Here is a 14,013-nt window from a genome sequence, read left to right as displayed (position 1 = left end):
CCCCGTCCTAGCTCCAGCGCCCGCTGCGGTTTACGGCTTTCAGTCAGCCCCGCTCACAGGGGACAAGCGCAGCTCCTGGGACTGGAGTTCCTCCATCCCTGCCCCGAGCACGGCCCCGCACCTCGTGCTCGGGAGCGGCCCCCCGTTCCCCGAGAGCCATCGGGACAGCGCCACGGGGCAGAGCTGCCGCTCCTTAAGCTGCTGCACAGGCCCTGAGCTTCCTCGGGACCCCCCAGGCTGAGGCTCAGGACAACTCGCCGGCTGTTTCCTCGCCCACGCAGCAGAGGAACCGCATAAAGTTCCACGTACACGCACGCGGCCAGGAGAGCCCCCGGGACTCACATTTCGTTGATGATCTGGATGAAAACGCGGCAGTCCTGGAGCTGCGAGAGGTCCCCGAGGGGATCTGCGCACACCTTGGTGCTGTTCACCTGGGGAGGGGATGGGACGGTGAGCAGGCAGCAGCCCGGCAGCTGCGCCACAGCACCCCCGCCTCCCCCACCAGTGGGACCAGTGCTGCTGGTGCAGAGACCCCCCCCCCCTTCCCAGCGCCCCGCCGGGACGAACGGAGGCAATGCCCGCACCCGGCCCCTGGGCAGCCCCCATCGGGACAGGCTGGCACGCATCCCGCTCGTCACGGTGATGCTTTGCCCAGGCACGGCACAGCTCTGTCCCCGTCCGTGGATGCTCTTTAAGGTCCCTTCCCACCCAAACCATCCTGCGATTTACGAGGCAGGACCCGCAGGACGTTTTTGGCCCAGCTCCTCCCGCCTTCCACGCCGGCCGTGCCCTCCGGGCAGGTTTCCAAGGCAGGACCGAGCCCTCCCAGCGCTTCGGGCTGCTCGGCAGGAGCAAGCCCCCTCCTACAAACCCCACCGTGACCAGCCCCGGCGTCGAGCTGCCGACGGAGGGTCCCCAGCCCGGGCGGCAGCGCCCGCAGGGGCAGCAGCCGAGCCCCCCCAGCACCGCCGCCAGCCGCAGAGCCGCTCCGGGGCGCGGCGACGCCTTACCCAAGTGAGGAGAGCCGCGGCTCTCGTGGCGTGGAGAGGCATCTCTGCGAGGCTGCCGGATCGCTGCCCGGACCTAGGAATGCCAACGGAGGAGGAAAAAAAACAAAAAAAATATGCAATTAAAGGCCAAACGTAGCAATTACATTCCTGTACAGCCCGCACGTGACGCCGGGCACCGGTGCCTGTCAGAGCAGGACCTGCCCTCTGCCCGACGCGCTGGGTTACCGGGGGCAGCGGCCGGCGTCCTCATTTTCGGTCCGGAGAAGCAAGAAACAGCGGGGCTGGAGAAACAGCGGGGCTCCGGGCTCCCTGTCCCCGGCTGTCCCCCCCCGCGGGTCGGAGAGCCCGCTCGAGCACGAGTGTCCCCGAGGCAGGCCGGGAGGGACGCTTCCAGCCTCACGTCGCGAGGGGACGGCGGCGGAGGGGGCGCGGGGGGGGAGCAGCCGGCGGCCAAGCCAAGCGACAGCACAGAGCAGCAATTGTAGTCGGGTGACCCAAATTCCCCGGGGAACGCACGGCCGGGAGAGCGACGCGGCGCCTCCGCGGGGCAGCGCCCAGGTGCGGCCAGGAGCCCGCTGCCGGCCGCGGCGCTGCCCGGGCGCCCTCGGCTCCGCTCGGCGTGCTGGGGACGGGGCACGAGGAGGGGGAACGGCACCGGCGGCCGTGGCCGCCCGGGTCTCCCCGCTGAGATTTGGGGACGTTCGCACGGAGGCTCCGCCGTTTCCTCCTCCTCTAGGAGCCCGCCGCTGGGGAGCACGGAGCCTTCCCGCGAACTTCCCGAGCTCGGGAGGCCGGCGAGAGGCTGCACCCGGAGCCCCGGCTCTGCCGCCGCCGCCCTCGCTGTGGCAGGATCCCAGGACCCGTCCCCGCCGCAGGCACGGGGCCGCTCCGCCTCCCAGGGGCTCCGACGAGGGAGAAACCCGGCGGCGAGCCGCGGGGCCTCTGCCGAGCGCGGCGGGTCTGGCGTGCCGGGCGAGAGCCCGTCCGGGTGCCCTGGCCCTCCCGCACCTCCCAACCTTTCCAGCGCCTCCTTCCGCGCCCTCCTTCCCCCCCCGCCCCGGCTCACCGCCAGCTTTTCAGGAGAAATTGAACATTTGCCGTGCAGCACCGGGGCCTGCGCAGCCCCCGGGGAAGGCTGCTTCGGCTCCCGAGCCAAAACCTGCCGGTGACGGCGGTGCCACCGCCGGCACGTCCCCCGGCGCCCTCGCCTTGCGCCGCGGCCGCGCTGCCCCAGCCCCGCTCCCTGACGCAGGAAGCCGCCCTCCAGCCCGGCCTGTCTTGCAGGTCTCGCCCCGGTGGCGTAAATCAGCCCGGTCACGGCTCCGTCCCCCCCGGGGTCCTGGGCGCTGCCCGTCCCTGCCCGCGGCAGCGGGGGCTATCTCGGCGCTGCAGCAGCCTCCTCGCCGCGGCCGGTGCTGCCCTCGCGGAGATAGCATCTATCGGGGAGCCCCAGCATCCCAGGCCGGCTCCGGCTCCCTGCAGGAAACCCAGGTCTCAGCGCCAGAGGAAAACGGCATGGCTCAGGGCTGGGAAGCTACCCGCGCTCGGGGAGAGGCCGGCACGGCGCCGGGAGGCACGGCTGTCCCGGAGGCGGGGAGGGCAGAGCTTCCGTAGGCGCAACGGGGAAGGAAAAAGGGGAAAAAAAAAACACGCAAAAAGAGCGAACCCACCGGGCTGGCGGGGCTCAGAGCCAGCCCTGCCTTCGGGACGGTGCCGAGGTGCCGCGGGTTGCTGCCCGGCCCGCTGCGAGCTCCCCGAGCACCGTTGTCCTCCCCGCTCCTGCCGGGCCGCGCCGGTGCCAGCAGCACGTGGACTCTGCTCTCCCCGTCCCCGTCCCCGTGCCCCCGTGCCGGCAGCGCCCGGCTGCGGTGCCAGGACCCCGGGGCCATGCTGGCAGCCCCCAGGCATCCCCGCCAGGCTCCACGGGGCTCCCTGCTCCCCACGGAGCCCGCTGCTCCCCAGGCGAGTGGCAAGGCCGAGGCTCGGCAGGGCAGGATGCGACCTGGGGACGCCCGTCTCTCGTTTCACATCAGGAATTCCTCCGCTGTGCCCGGCCCCGAGCTCCTTGCCGGGCGCGGGGAGGGCACAGGGCTGCCCCCGGTCCCGTGGGACGGCAGCAGGGGCTGGAAGGAGAGCGGGGAGGCCGCCAGCCGGGACGTCCCCGCGGCTGCGGCGGTGCCGACGTGCGGAGGGCAGGCGGCAGGGACGCGGGAGCGCCGCCAGCTCCCCCCGCGGCGACCTTTGCCTCTGCCGTCCCCGGTGCCACCCCCGAGAACCCGGCCGCAGGGTGCCGGTGGGGGCTGAGCAGGGCCAGAAATAACCCAAAAAAAGCCCACCTGGGGATATCCACCAGGATATCGGAGCCTGGAAGGAGGGCCAGGGCGAGTGGTCGTGCCCGGGCAGCACGGCGCCCGGTGCTCCAGGGCCCTCTCCGTGCCCCGGTTCTTCACCACCGCCGTGTCCCTGCCGGTGCTGCTGCCCCGGGGGTGCTCCCTACGGCACCCTGACCCCCCACCAGCCGGTCCGGAGGCTCATCCAGGCACCAAATCCCCGCAGAAATCTGCGGGGTAACGCCGCCGGGAGCCCAGATCCAGCCCCGACCATCCCCGGAAGCTTCGGCCGCCGCGGATGTTTTAAGGCAGCCCAGGCGCCGCGGCTCGGGCTGCTCGGAGACACGAAGCACCTGCAGCCCGCCCGGGCTTGGCCGGAGCTCCGGGCGCTGGGGAGGAAGGAGCCCCCCCGGCTCCAGGCGCGGGAGCTGGGCTAAAAACAGCTCGTCCCCGCGGCTGAGGCACGCAGCTCCCCTGCGCACGGACAGACGGACAGCGGGGGCACGGGAGGCTTTCTCCATCCCGGCAGCCCCGGGGAGCATCAGCGCTCCCGGGGCAGGATCTGGCCCCGGCACCATCCAAAATTCCTCTTGCCGAGCGCGAACGCAGCCCCCGAGCCGCTCACCCCCCAGCTCCAGCATGCCGGGAGCGGGGCGGCTCCGCGGGCACAGCTACCGGGGCTCTTCCACCCTCGACCCCCTTCCTCGACCCCCTTCCCCCTCTGGACCCCTCCGACGGCAGCACAGAGCCCCCCGTGAACGCGGACCCACTGCAGGAAGACGTCGCGCTCCACATGAAGGCAGCGGGGGGGGAACGACCACGGGGCTCAGCAGCGCGAACGCGAAGGCTGCACGGCTCCTTCCCTGCCCCGGGGACCAGACGGGGGGGGGAAACCCAAGGGGCTGGGGGGTGCTGAGCCCCGGCAGGGGCACAGGGACGTCCCCACGGCGTCGTCCCCTGCTGTCCCCCCCCCCCCCAGCGCCCGCTCCAGTCAAAACACGGCGTTACGCAAGCGGGCGCCTTCCTCCGGGCTTCGCAGCCAGCCAAGGAGCCGCGCGCGTAGGGCCGGGGAGGGGGGGGGGACGCGCACCCTGAGCCCCCCGCCCCACAGAAAGCGCCTGGTGTCGCCCCCAGCCCCTCGCCGGACGGCCCCACGGACACGGGGGGCTGGTAGCGGGGGGGGGGGGACGCGGGCAGAGCCGCCCCGCGCAGGCGGCCGAGCTCCCGGATGTTGGCGAGCGCAACTTGGCCGCGCGCCCCGGCCCCGCGTTCGCACCTCGGGGACGCGGCGGTGCCGAGGGCGGGGGTCCGGGGGGGGGGGCTGCACCGGGCCGGGAGCCACGGGCTGCCCCCCGCCACCGCCTCCTCCTCCTCTTCCTCCTCCTCCTCCTCCTCCTCCTTCCCCCCCCCCCCCCCCCAGCCCCGTTCGGAACAAGCACGGAAGCCGGACAAAGTCTTTGTTCGGGCCTTACCGGAGCGCTACGGCCGCCACCCGTGCCTCGTCGTCACTCCGCCATCCGTGTGCGGCCCCCCCCCCCCGAAACCCCTCGGAGGCCGGGGCGGCGAGCGGCCCTGCACAAAAGAAAAAGTTGTGTTGGGTTTCGGCCGGGGCTGGCAGGAGATGGTTCCCCTTCCTGGCCCGCGGCCACCCCACGTCACGGCAGGGCTGCGCTCGTTAAAGGCGCACGGCACAAAAAGCCGCCGGCTCCGTGCGGCGAGGGAAGGGGGGCAAAGGGAAGCCCCCCGCCCATCGGGGGGGGCCTCCCCGTGGGGCCGTGGGGAGGGGGCGGCGTGGGGGGACCGGCCCTGGGGGTGCGTGGGGACCCTCGGCGAGAGGGTGCCGGGGCCCCGCAGTGGCCTCGAGACCTGGCGGTTTGGGGTTTAAAGCACGGAAATGGGTAAAAGTGATTTTCTGCGCTGAGCGAAGCAGCGCCTCGCCTTCCCCTGCCTCCTCGCTCCGTTTGGAAACGTCCCCGACCCCGGAGCCACAGGCTTGAGGACGTGGGCAGTCGCCGGACAGCAGCCAGCCAAGGGGAACGTCACGGTGTAAAGCACCATCCGGAGAGCCGCCTGGACCCGGCCGGGGGCTCCGCAGCCCCCCGGGGACCCGAGCCGAAGCCTCTCCTCTAAATCCATCCCAGGGGTGCAGCGGGGGGGCTGTGGAGAGAAGCAGCGGTGGAAAGCGAAAGGCGTGAGCCCGCAGCAGCCCTGCACCGTGCTGAGTGCTGGGACACGGTGATCTGCAGGCACCCCCACGGCCCTGCGATCCCCCAGACCCTGGGGTCCCGGAGCCGCTGGCCCAGCCCCACGTCCCGGCGGCTGCTGGAGGAGCCCCCAGCCCCTCTCCGGGCAGCCTGTGCCAGGGCTCCGGCACCCGCCCGGCACAGCAGCGCTGCCTGGGGCCCAGAGGGCACCTCCCGGCCTCCAGGCTGGGCCCGGGGCCTCTGCTCCTGGCCCTGGGCACCCCCGGCGAGAGCCCGGCTCCGGCCTCTGCGCAGCTCCCCGCAGGCCCCGGCAGCCGCGGGGGAGCTCCCCCGGGGCAGGGCCTCCCCCCCCCAGGCTCCTGCAGCCCCTTCCCCAGCCCGGCCACGTCCCTCAGGAGGCCACCACAGCCCCGTGGTGCCGCAGCCAGCTCTGTGCCACCCGCGGGGTGCTCCCTGCCCCGCCACCACTGTGTTTATGAAGACGTTGAACAGGACCCGAACCCCCCCCGGGGCTGCGCCCCCGGCCTGCAGCCGGCCCCCACGGCACCGCTCGGCGCTTCGGGCTCACCACCAGCCCCCACCTCGCAGCCGGCCCACCCGGCCCGCACCACCACGGCCTCCCTGTGGGGAATGGCAAGGCCGGAGCAACCCGGTCCGGTGGGAGGTGTCCCCGGGGGGTTGGCACCGGCTGATCCCCGAGGTCCCTCCCAGCCCGAACTGCTCCCTGAGGGGGTTCCGTGGTCTCGGGGGATGGAGATAACGGCCCCCCTGCGCCCAGCAGCACGGCACCCACGGCTCCCCCAACACCGGGCCCAGGACTTTATCAGAGCAGCTTGTGGGGCTGCTCGGGGTGGGTTCCCCTGGGTGAACCCAGGCCGGTTTCTCCTCCTCCCGACTGCCTCCTCCTTCCTGCGCTGGGACGGAGGCGAGGCGGCCGCCTGGAGCCCCTGGGGCCTTCTGGCCCTTCCCGAGGGCAGGCCCGGCTTCTGCTTCCCCCCAGCCCTCGGGGCCTGTCCCGCCTGCCCCAGTCGGGCCAGGACGACGGAGCGCGGCCCTGCGGGGACGCTCGCAGCTCCCCCAGCGCTTCTGTGGGATCCCGCCTGGCCCATGGGCTTGTAACCCAGAGCCATGTGAGGGTTGTTAAAGCCCCCCAGGATCACCCGCCCCAACCACCCCCTACCACCACTGTCCCCCACCAAACCATGTCCCCAAGCACCACGTCCAGCCTTGCCTCGAACACCCCCAGGGACGGGGACTCCCCCACCTCCCTGGGCAACCCGTCCCTGTGCCTGACGGCTCTTTCTGAGCAGAAACGTCTCCTCATGTCCCACCTGACCCCCCGAGGCCGTTCCCTCGGGCCCTATCACGGTTACCTGCGAGCAGAGGCCGACCCCCAGCTCCCCACCCCTCCCTCAGGGAGCTGCACAGAGCGAGGCCCCCCCTCCCCTCCCCCTCCACCCCGCCCCTATAGGCCCCGCCCACCCCCTCGGCCCCGCCCACCCCCCTAGGCCCCGCCCCCTAGGCCCCGCCGCCCCTCACCGCCTCCCCGATTCAAACCGCCGCTCCCGCCCCGCCTCGCGCCGCCATTGGCTGCCGCCGCCGCCGGCGCCGCGTCACGTGGGCGGGCGGCGCGCCGCGGGGATGGGGGAGATCGCAAGTCTCGCAGCGGGGCTAAGGTCTCGCGAGAGTTGCGGGGAGCGCTGCGCGGGAGGGGGGGGGTGGGGGCGGTTGCCAGGGAGACGGAGGAGGGCGGGGAGGGGCCGCGGGGAGGGGGCGCGCGTGGGGGGCGCCGGTGGGCACCGGGGGGGGGCACGGGGACACGCGTGGGGCCATGGGGGGACTTTTGGGTCACGTGGGGGGGCACGGGGACATGTGTGAGGTCGTGGGGGGACATTTGGGGCACGGGGGGGACATGGGGGGACTTTTGGGGCACGGGGGGGGGCACGGGGACACGCGTGGGGCCATGGGGGGGCTCTTGTGGGGTCCCAAGGGGACATTTGGGGGGTCGGGGGGGGTGAGCTATGAGGGTGCACGGGCTCCAGGCGGGGCTTGGGGACACAGGGCTTGTGGGCTCTGAGGGGGGGGCAAAGGGGTGACCCATGGGGTGGGGAGCTCCGGGGGGGGGCACTGTAGGGTGGGCGTGGGGTGCAGCGACCACCCCCGTGCCCCACAGGTACCAGGCCGGGGTCCCCACAGCCATGCCCTGCCCCCCCCTGCCCCCCGCGCTCACGCCCCCGCTGGACTTCTCCTTCCACCCGCTGTGCTGCCTGGATGGTGGGTGGGGGTACGGGGTACGGGAAGGGGCACGGGTATGGGGAGGGGTACGGGTACGGGTATTGGGTACAGGGAGGGGTACGGGTACGGGTATAGAGAGGGGTACGGGTACGGGTATGGGTACAGGCAGGGGTACAGGTACGGGTACAGGCAGGGGTATGGGCACAGGAAGGGGTAGAGGTACAGGTACGGGCAGGGGTACAGACACGTATGGGTACAGGTATGGGCAGGGGTACAGGCATGGGGCATGGGTACAAGCAAGGGTACAGGCAGGGGTACGGGTACAGGTATGGGTACAAGTAGGGGTATGTGTATGGGTACAGGTACGGGCAGGGGTACGGGTATAGGTACAGGCAGGGGAAGGGGTATGCGTATGGGTGCAGGTACGGGTATGGGTACAGACAGAGGTACGGTTAGGGGCAGGGGTATGGGTACAAGCAAGGATACGGGCAGGGGTACAGGCAGGGGTATGGGTATAGTTACGGGTATTGGGTACAGGTATGGACATGAGAATGGGCACGGGAAGGGGTACAGGTACAGGCAGGGGTACAGACGGGTATTGGGTACAGGCAGTGGAAGGGGTATGCGTATGGGTACAGGTACGGGCAGGGGTACAGGTACAGGTATGGGGTACGGGTACAAATACAGGTACAGGCAGGGGTATGGGTACGGGTAGGGGCAGGGGAAGGGGTATGTGTATGGGGACAGGTACGGGTACAGGCATGGAGTACGGGTACAGGTACAGGTAGGGGCAGGGGTACAGGTACAGGTACAGGTAGGGGCAGGGGCAGGGCTACAGGTAGGGGCAGGGGTACAGACAGGGCTATGGGTACCGGTATGGGCAGGGGGCACCCCCTCACCCCCCCGAGCTGCAGCCCGCGGGCAGCCCCTCACCCAGCCGAGCGCTGCGCCTGGCCCACGCGGGGCTGTGCAGCCTGGAGGGGGGGGTGAAAAAACCTCCCGGCTTCCCCCTTGGGGGGCTGCGGGGACAGACCCCGACCCGTGCCCCCCCCCCCCGGGAAGGTGCTGGCCGCGCTGGAGGGGCTGCAGAGCCCGCACGGGAACGCCGGGTGCCACCTGGACGGGGCGGACAAGCTGGGGGCCCTGCGCCGCCCCACGCTGCGCGGGAACCCCATGGAGGAGGAGCAGGGCTACAGGTACCTGGGGGGGGCGGATAGGGCTGAGGACCCCCCCCCCAAAAAAAACCAGCCGTCCCGCTGAGCCCCCCGCCCGCGGGCGCTACGTGCTGGCCCTGCCGCCCCGGCTCGGCTCCCCGGCCTTCGGCGCTGTCACCCGGCAGGAGCGCGGCGAGGCGGCCGCATGCAGCCAGCCCAGCGCCCAGCACCCGGCCCCAGCACGGCTGTGCCATGAGGTGGGACAAGGTGGGGAGGGGGCACAGGCAGGAACGGGGCCCGCAGCCCCCCGCCCCCGAGGAGCTCAGCACCGCGGCTGCGCTGGGCTCACCCTGAAACAGGGGGGCAGCACCCAGCCAGCTCCTGACGTCTCCAGGGCCTCGCGGCATCCCAGAGCCACCTGCAGGGGTGTGCCATCGCCCCCCCCGTGCCCCCCCACCCCTCCATACCCCCCTTGTGCCCCCAATACACTTTCTTGCCCCCCTGCAGAGCGGTGGCGACTGATTGCGAGGGCATTTGGACGAGAGCAGCAGCCCCCACCCCAGCAGTGGTGCGGGGACGGCACCCACCAGCCCCGAGCCTTGGTTGGGTGGGGGCAGAAAGGGGCAGCAGCTGGGCGGGAGCCCCAGTGGGACTGGTGCTGCCTACTGGGAGCACTGGGCAGGGTGTAGGCGCAGAGCAAACCCCAAAACGGGGGCACAAGGGAAGGGGCCGTCCTCACAGGCGGGGGGGCACAGCCACCCCTCCGAGTCGTCACCTCCAGCCACCAGGAGCAGGGGAACCCCCCCCCTCAGCCCCGTCTCCAAGGGGGAGACCCCGAAATTTTGGGGGCGGAGGGGCTGCCCCCACGCAGAGCTGGCCCCTCCCAAGCGTCCCGCGCCCGCGTGGGGCAGGGCTTCCCCTCCGCGGCTGCGCCACGGGGTTGGCAGGGCACAGCCTCACGCCGGGGGCGAAGGGGAACTGCGGCAGCAGGGCGTGGAGGAGGGAAAAAAAATATATATATATATATATATATATACACAAAGCCCAGCAGGCACAGCAGGGACAGCAGGGCTCAGCACCGCGCCGCCACGCGCTCGGCTCTCCTGCGGCTCGCAGGGAACAGACAAGGAGGCAGGCCCCGGATGAACGTGTTTATCTACGGTGGCAAAAGAATAATAATTAAAAAAAAAAAAGACCCCCAAACATGTAAAAATGAGGGAAGGGTGCCAGAAGCCACCGGGTCCCGCAGGAGCCCGGCTGCAGCCCACCCTCCCCCCACTGGGGGGGGGGGGAGCGGCCGGGGCCGCGGTGCTGAGCAGCACCAGGACCCCCGCCGTGGGCCCCCCCCGGTGCAACGGGGCTGCGGCGAGACGCAGCCCCCTCCCCGCCGCCCCCCACGCGCTCGCACCCAGCGGGGACAAAGCCCTGGGGGCCGCGGCGGTGGCGGCGATCAGTGGGAAACCGGGCGTCTGTACAAGTTCTGTCGAGGCGAGGTGCCGCGGGGAAGGAAATAAAGACAAAAAAGGGGGGGAAAAAACGAAAAAAAAAAAAAAAAACAAACCAAAAAACCAAACCAAAGCCCCAAAGCGGTGAAGCCGTGCTGTCGCGGGGCGGGCTCAGGGGATGCCAAACTGTACAACCAGTTCTTCTTTCGCATCGACGCGGATCTGTGAGAGCGCGCTGAAGGCGTAGGCGGCTATCCGGGACACCTGGGGGGGGAAGGGGAAAAATAATAATAATAAAAAAAAGAAGGAAGCCCCAGCCCCGCCGCCGCCCCAGCAGGAGCCGCCGGGCACGGGGCGGCTCGCAGCGAGCTGCGGGGCTGGCAGCGGCGTCTGCATGGCCGCAGAGCCCCCGGGGAGCGCAGCAAGGCGCCGGTGCCAGCTGGAGGTGTCCCGGAGCCACCAGCCGCACGGCCACCGGGGGAGCTGGGACCGAGCTTCGTTAGCTGTTGGTGCTAACGAGCCCCGGCATGGCCGCGCTGCTCCGAGCGGGGCTGCAGCCTCAGGGTGCCGGGGGGGCGCGGAGGCCGGGGCCCTGCAGGACGCGGGTGCCTCTCCTCGGAGAAGGGGCGGCCCCGAGAGCTGCGGCAGGACCCGCGCCCCAACACAGCGCCCACCCTGCTCCTGCCCCCCCCCCCCAAGGAGGAGGGCTCCGGCGATTTGTGAGGAGCCCGCAGACCTCCGGCAGCTCCTCGGCCAGCCGGGGGCTGCCAGAAGCCTTCCTCCCGCACCGCTCCTTCCTTAACACGCCCCAGCAGCGCGTGCAGAAGGCGGCGGGCCCCCGGCGGCTGCTGGATGTCCTGGGATCAACCCCGTGACCCCGCGCCGTGCTCCGCGGACGGCTCCCACCCGAGGGAGGAGAGCGCCCGAGGGCTCCGTGCCGCCCGCCCAGCGCCGCCAGCGGGGCTTCCCCACGGCCCCCTCACCTGCTGCAGGTCTGCGAAGGGGACGGGGTCGCTGGCGAGCACTTGGTGGGGCTGGTTGGTCAGCGAGGGCAGCAGCGGGAGCTTCTTCCAGTGCGTCAGGTTGTTGCTCAGCATGGCCAGGCGCGTGCTGCGGGCGGCGAGGGGCTCACACACACACACCCCCCCCCCTCGGCACGCGGATTTGAAGCCCCGCGGTTGATGGCGAGCAGGGCTGGGGTGGGCGCTCGCCCCCCTTCCCTCCCCCGCGGGCACCTTTCAAGGGGGAGCGACCGCATCCAGGCGCCCGCTGCCTGCCCCCAGCCCCCCCTTCGTGGGGGGGCCAGCACGGTTTGGGGCACACGCGGCCGCCGTCCCCAGGACCGGGCTCTGCCGCCCATCGGCAGCGGCAGCGCCAGGAGGGAGGCGGGGAGCGGTGCTGAGCACCCCGAGGGGCTTCAGCCGCCCCCCCCGGGGGCACGGGGCAGGGTCTCACCTGTACTGCCTGGCCCTGTCCATGTACTCGTGCTGCTCCATGCCCTGGGAGTCCGCCGCCGACACGTCGATGATGTTGCTGCGGAGACACGGGACAGCGAGCGCTCGCCCCAAGCCCCCCCAGGTGCCAGCAGCACCCCCAGCACCGGGGACACGGCGCGAGGGGAACGGCTCGGGGCCGTTACGGGGCCGAACTCCTGAGCCAGCCGCAGACAGAAGCGCGCCAGGAGCAGCTGCCTGCCCCGAGGGAGCGCCAAGGGACGTTTTGCCCACTGCTGGCCCCAGACCACAAGCAGAGCTGGGGCTCCGGGCCCCACGGCAGGGGCTGCCCCTGGATTTCTCTCTGTCCGGGCTGCAAACCCACAGGTAAACGCCAGGAAGTAAAGAGATGCTGCGGGGTTTGCTGCTGGCAGCAAAGGCACACAGCCCTGGCCCCTGAATCAGCGAGGCTGGAGAAGCCCTCTGAGGCAGGAGGGGGGGCAGCGGCTGAAGCCTGGCAGGGGGAGGCTTCGGGGAGGCGTTGGGAAGAAATTCTTCCCTCTGAGGGCGCTGAGGCCCTGGCCCAGGCTGCCCAGAGGGGCTGGGGGTGCCCCAGCTCAATGCCAGGCTGGGTGGGGGCTGGGGGCAGCCTGGGCTGGGGGCAGGGGGGTCCTTAGGGCCCCTTCCAACCCAAACCATTTGTTGATCCTCTGCCGATCACCAGGTCCAACCACCCAGCCGGCCGAGTCCCATCACAAGGCCACGTCCCCGCCGCTCCTCAACGCCTCCAGGGATGGGGACGCCCCCACTGCCCCGGGCTGCCCGTCCCAGCGCTTGGGCACCAGAAATTGTTCCTCGTGACCAGTCCAAACCTCCCCTGGCGCAACCTGAGGGCGTTGCCTCGTGTCCTATCACCTGAGGTAAGGGACCGGCACCTCCTCACAGCTTCCCAACCCCTCGCCAGCTTCGGAGCCCTTCTCTGGACACGCTCCAGGGCCTCGATGTCCTTCTGGTAGCGAGGGGCCCAAAGCTGAACCCGGCACTCGAGGTGCGGCCTCACCAGAGCAGAGCCCAGGGGGACGAGCACCTCCCTGCTCCTGCTGGCTGCACTACTCCTGACACAAGCCATGATGCCGTCGGCCCTCTGGGCCACCCGGGCACACTGCCGGCTCACTTCAGGCGAGCTGACCCCGCAGGATCCCATCGTAGGAGCAGCTCGAGGGGCTCCCCCTCCGCGCTGGGCCCCGTGAGCCGGGCAGCCAAGCCGCAGCAGCGGTGCGGCTCGGGGCTTACATGGCCGTTTTGGCGAGGATGGAGGACAGCATGGCCTGCTCGTCGGTGCGCGCTGACGGCAGGCTGTGGTAGCTCTGCTCCGCTCCATTCAGCGCCTTGTTGGGAGGGCTGGCCGCCGGCTCCAGCAGCCGCTTCGTCTCTTCTTCCTGGGGGGGGGGAAGGCAAGAGCGGGGATCAGCTCCGGCAGCCCGCGGCTCGCGTTTCGCCGTGCCCTGGTCCCGGTGAGGCACCGGCCACGCTCCCTAACGCCGATCCTTCGCTTCTCACAGCCGAACGGCAGACGCCGGGCTCCCCACGGGGCTGGAAGGGGGGGGACGGTGGGGAGGGAGGCTCAGCGCGGAGCAAAGCGCCCCCAGCCCCCCCCCCGGCTCCCTGCAGCACCCCGGGCACGGCCGGCGCCTCCCCGGGGGGGGCGGGACCGGGGGCTGCAGCCCCCCCCCCCGACAGGACAGCGGCTCCGGGCCCCCGGGGGTGTCCGGAACAAGGGTGGGGGCGGCAAGGCGGTGACGGGGGGTGGGGGACAGGGCCGGGGCGGGGGGGCCCAAAGCCAACCGGGGCGGGGGCGGCGAGCACCGGGGCGGCACCGGGGGGGGCACGGGGGGGGGCCCCGCGGCCCGGTTCGGGCCTGACCCCCCCCCCCCACAGGCCCTGACCCACGGGCGGAGCCCCCGGGGCCCGGTGAGGGGCGGGCGGTGGGGCCCGAAGCCGGCCCCCGGCCTCCCCCCCGGTGCCCTCCGGTCCCTTCCCGGTGCCCCCCCGGCCCCCCCGCACCTGGTCGGAGGCCTCGGCCTCGCTGCTGTAGCAGCAGCCCATGGCGAGCCCGCCCGCGCCCCGCCCGCCGCCGCCACTGCCGCCGCCGCTTCCGGTCCCGTGACCCAGCATTCCGCCCCGCCGTCACGTGGGCCGGGC

The 14,013-nt window shown here is 71.8% G+C and overlaps 3 protein-coding genes across 7 annotated transcripts in view; 1 reads left to right on the top strand and 2 right to left on the bottom strand.

Annotated features, from left to right (window-relative positions):
- NUMA1 (nuclear mitotic apparatus protein 1) overlaps positions 1 to 5,408 on the bottom strand; it is a 20,885-nt gene extending 15,477 nt beyond the window's left edge. For 2 of the 5 annotated variants that reach the window (XM_080607266.1, XM_080607267.1), the window contains exons 1-3: positions 1,236 to 2,052; positions 1,011 to 1,083; positions 343 to 431 (exon numbers count right to left, since the gene is read on the bottom strand). In XM_080607266.1, the coding sequence (XP_080463392.1) occupies positions 343 to 431; positions 1,011 to 1,052 (131 nt within the window). In that variant the 5' untranslated portion in view covers positions 1,053 to 1,083; positions 1,236 to 2,052. Of the gene's footprint in view, positions 1 to 342; positions 432 to 1,010; positions 1,084 to 1,235; positions 2,053 to 2,076; positions 2,460 to 4,812 lie in introns of those variants that run through there. The other 3 variants (XM_080607269.1, XM_080607270.1, XM_080607268.1) reach the window with 3 other exon arrangements.
- LOC308187843 (uncharacterized protein) lies at positions 5,235 to 10,090 on the top strand (the record flags this gene model as incomplete). Its single annotated transcript, XM_080576212.1, has 3 exons — positions 5,235 to 5,238; positions 5,407 to 5,575; positions 8,842 to 10,090. The coding sequence occupies 3 exons, from the start codon at positions 5,235 to 5,237 to the stop codon at positions 9,620 to 9,622; spliced, it is 954 nt and encodes a 317-aa protein (XP_080432338.1). The 3' UTR covers positions 9,623 to 10,090.
- LAMTOR1 (late endosomal/lysosomal adaptor, MAPK and MTOR activator 1) lies at positions 10,071 to 14,013 on the bottom strand. Its single transcript, XM_080607378.1, has 5 exons — positions 13,876 to 14,013; positions 13,105 to 13,250; positions 11,834 to 11,911; positions 11,362 to 11,488; positions 10,071 to 10,642 (listed from the first exon to the last, which is right to left on the bottom strand). Exons 1-5 carry the CDS (start codon positions 13,984 to 13,986, stop codon positions 10,550 to 10,552), a joined length of 555 nt encoding a protein of 184 aa, XP_080463504.1. The 5' UTR covers positions 13,987 to 14,013; the 3' UTR covers positions 10,071 to 10,549.

The sequence above is a fragment of the Anser brachyrhynchus genome, assembly GCF_964034855.1.
Source record: "Anser brachyrhynchus genome assembly, chromosome: 1".
Classification (NCBI taxonomy): domain Eukaryota; kingdom Metazoa; phylum Chordata; class Aves; order Anseriformes; family Anatidae; genus Anser; species Anser brachyrhynchus.
This window is presented reverse-complemented; position numbering and strand designations above follow the sequence as displayed.

Coding starts and splice junctions, on each gene's coding strand:
- LAMTOR1 (XM_080607378.1), bottom strand. CDS start 13,986: ATGCTGGGTCACGGGACCGGAAGCGGCGGCGGCAGTGGCGGCGGCGGG. Junction 13,251..13,875: donor AGGCCGAGGCCTCCGACCAG/GTGCGGGGGGGC, acceptor CCCCCCCCCCAG/GAAGAAGAGACGAAGCGGCT. Junction 11,489..11,833: donor GACAGGGCCAGGCAGTACAG/GTGAGACCCTGC, acceptor CGCCGCCCGCAG/CACGCGCCTGGCCATGCTGA.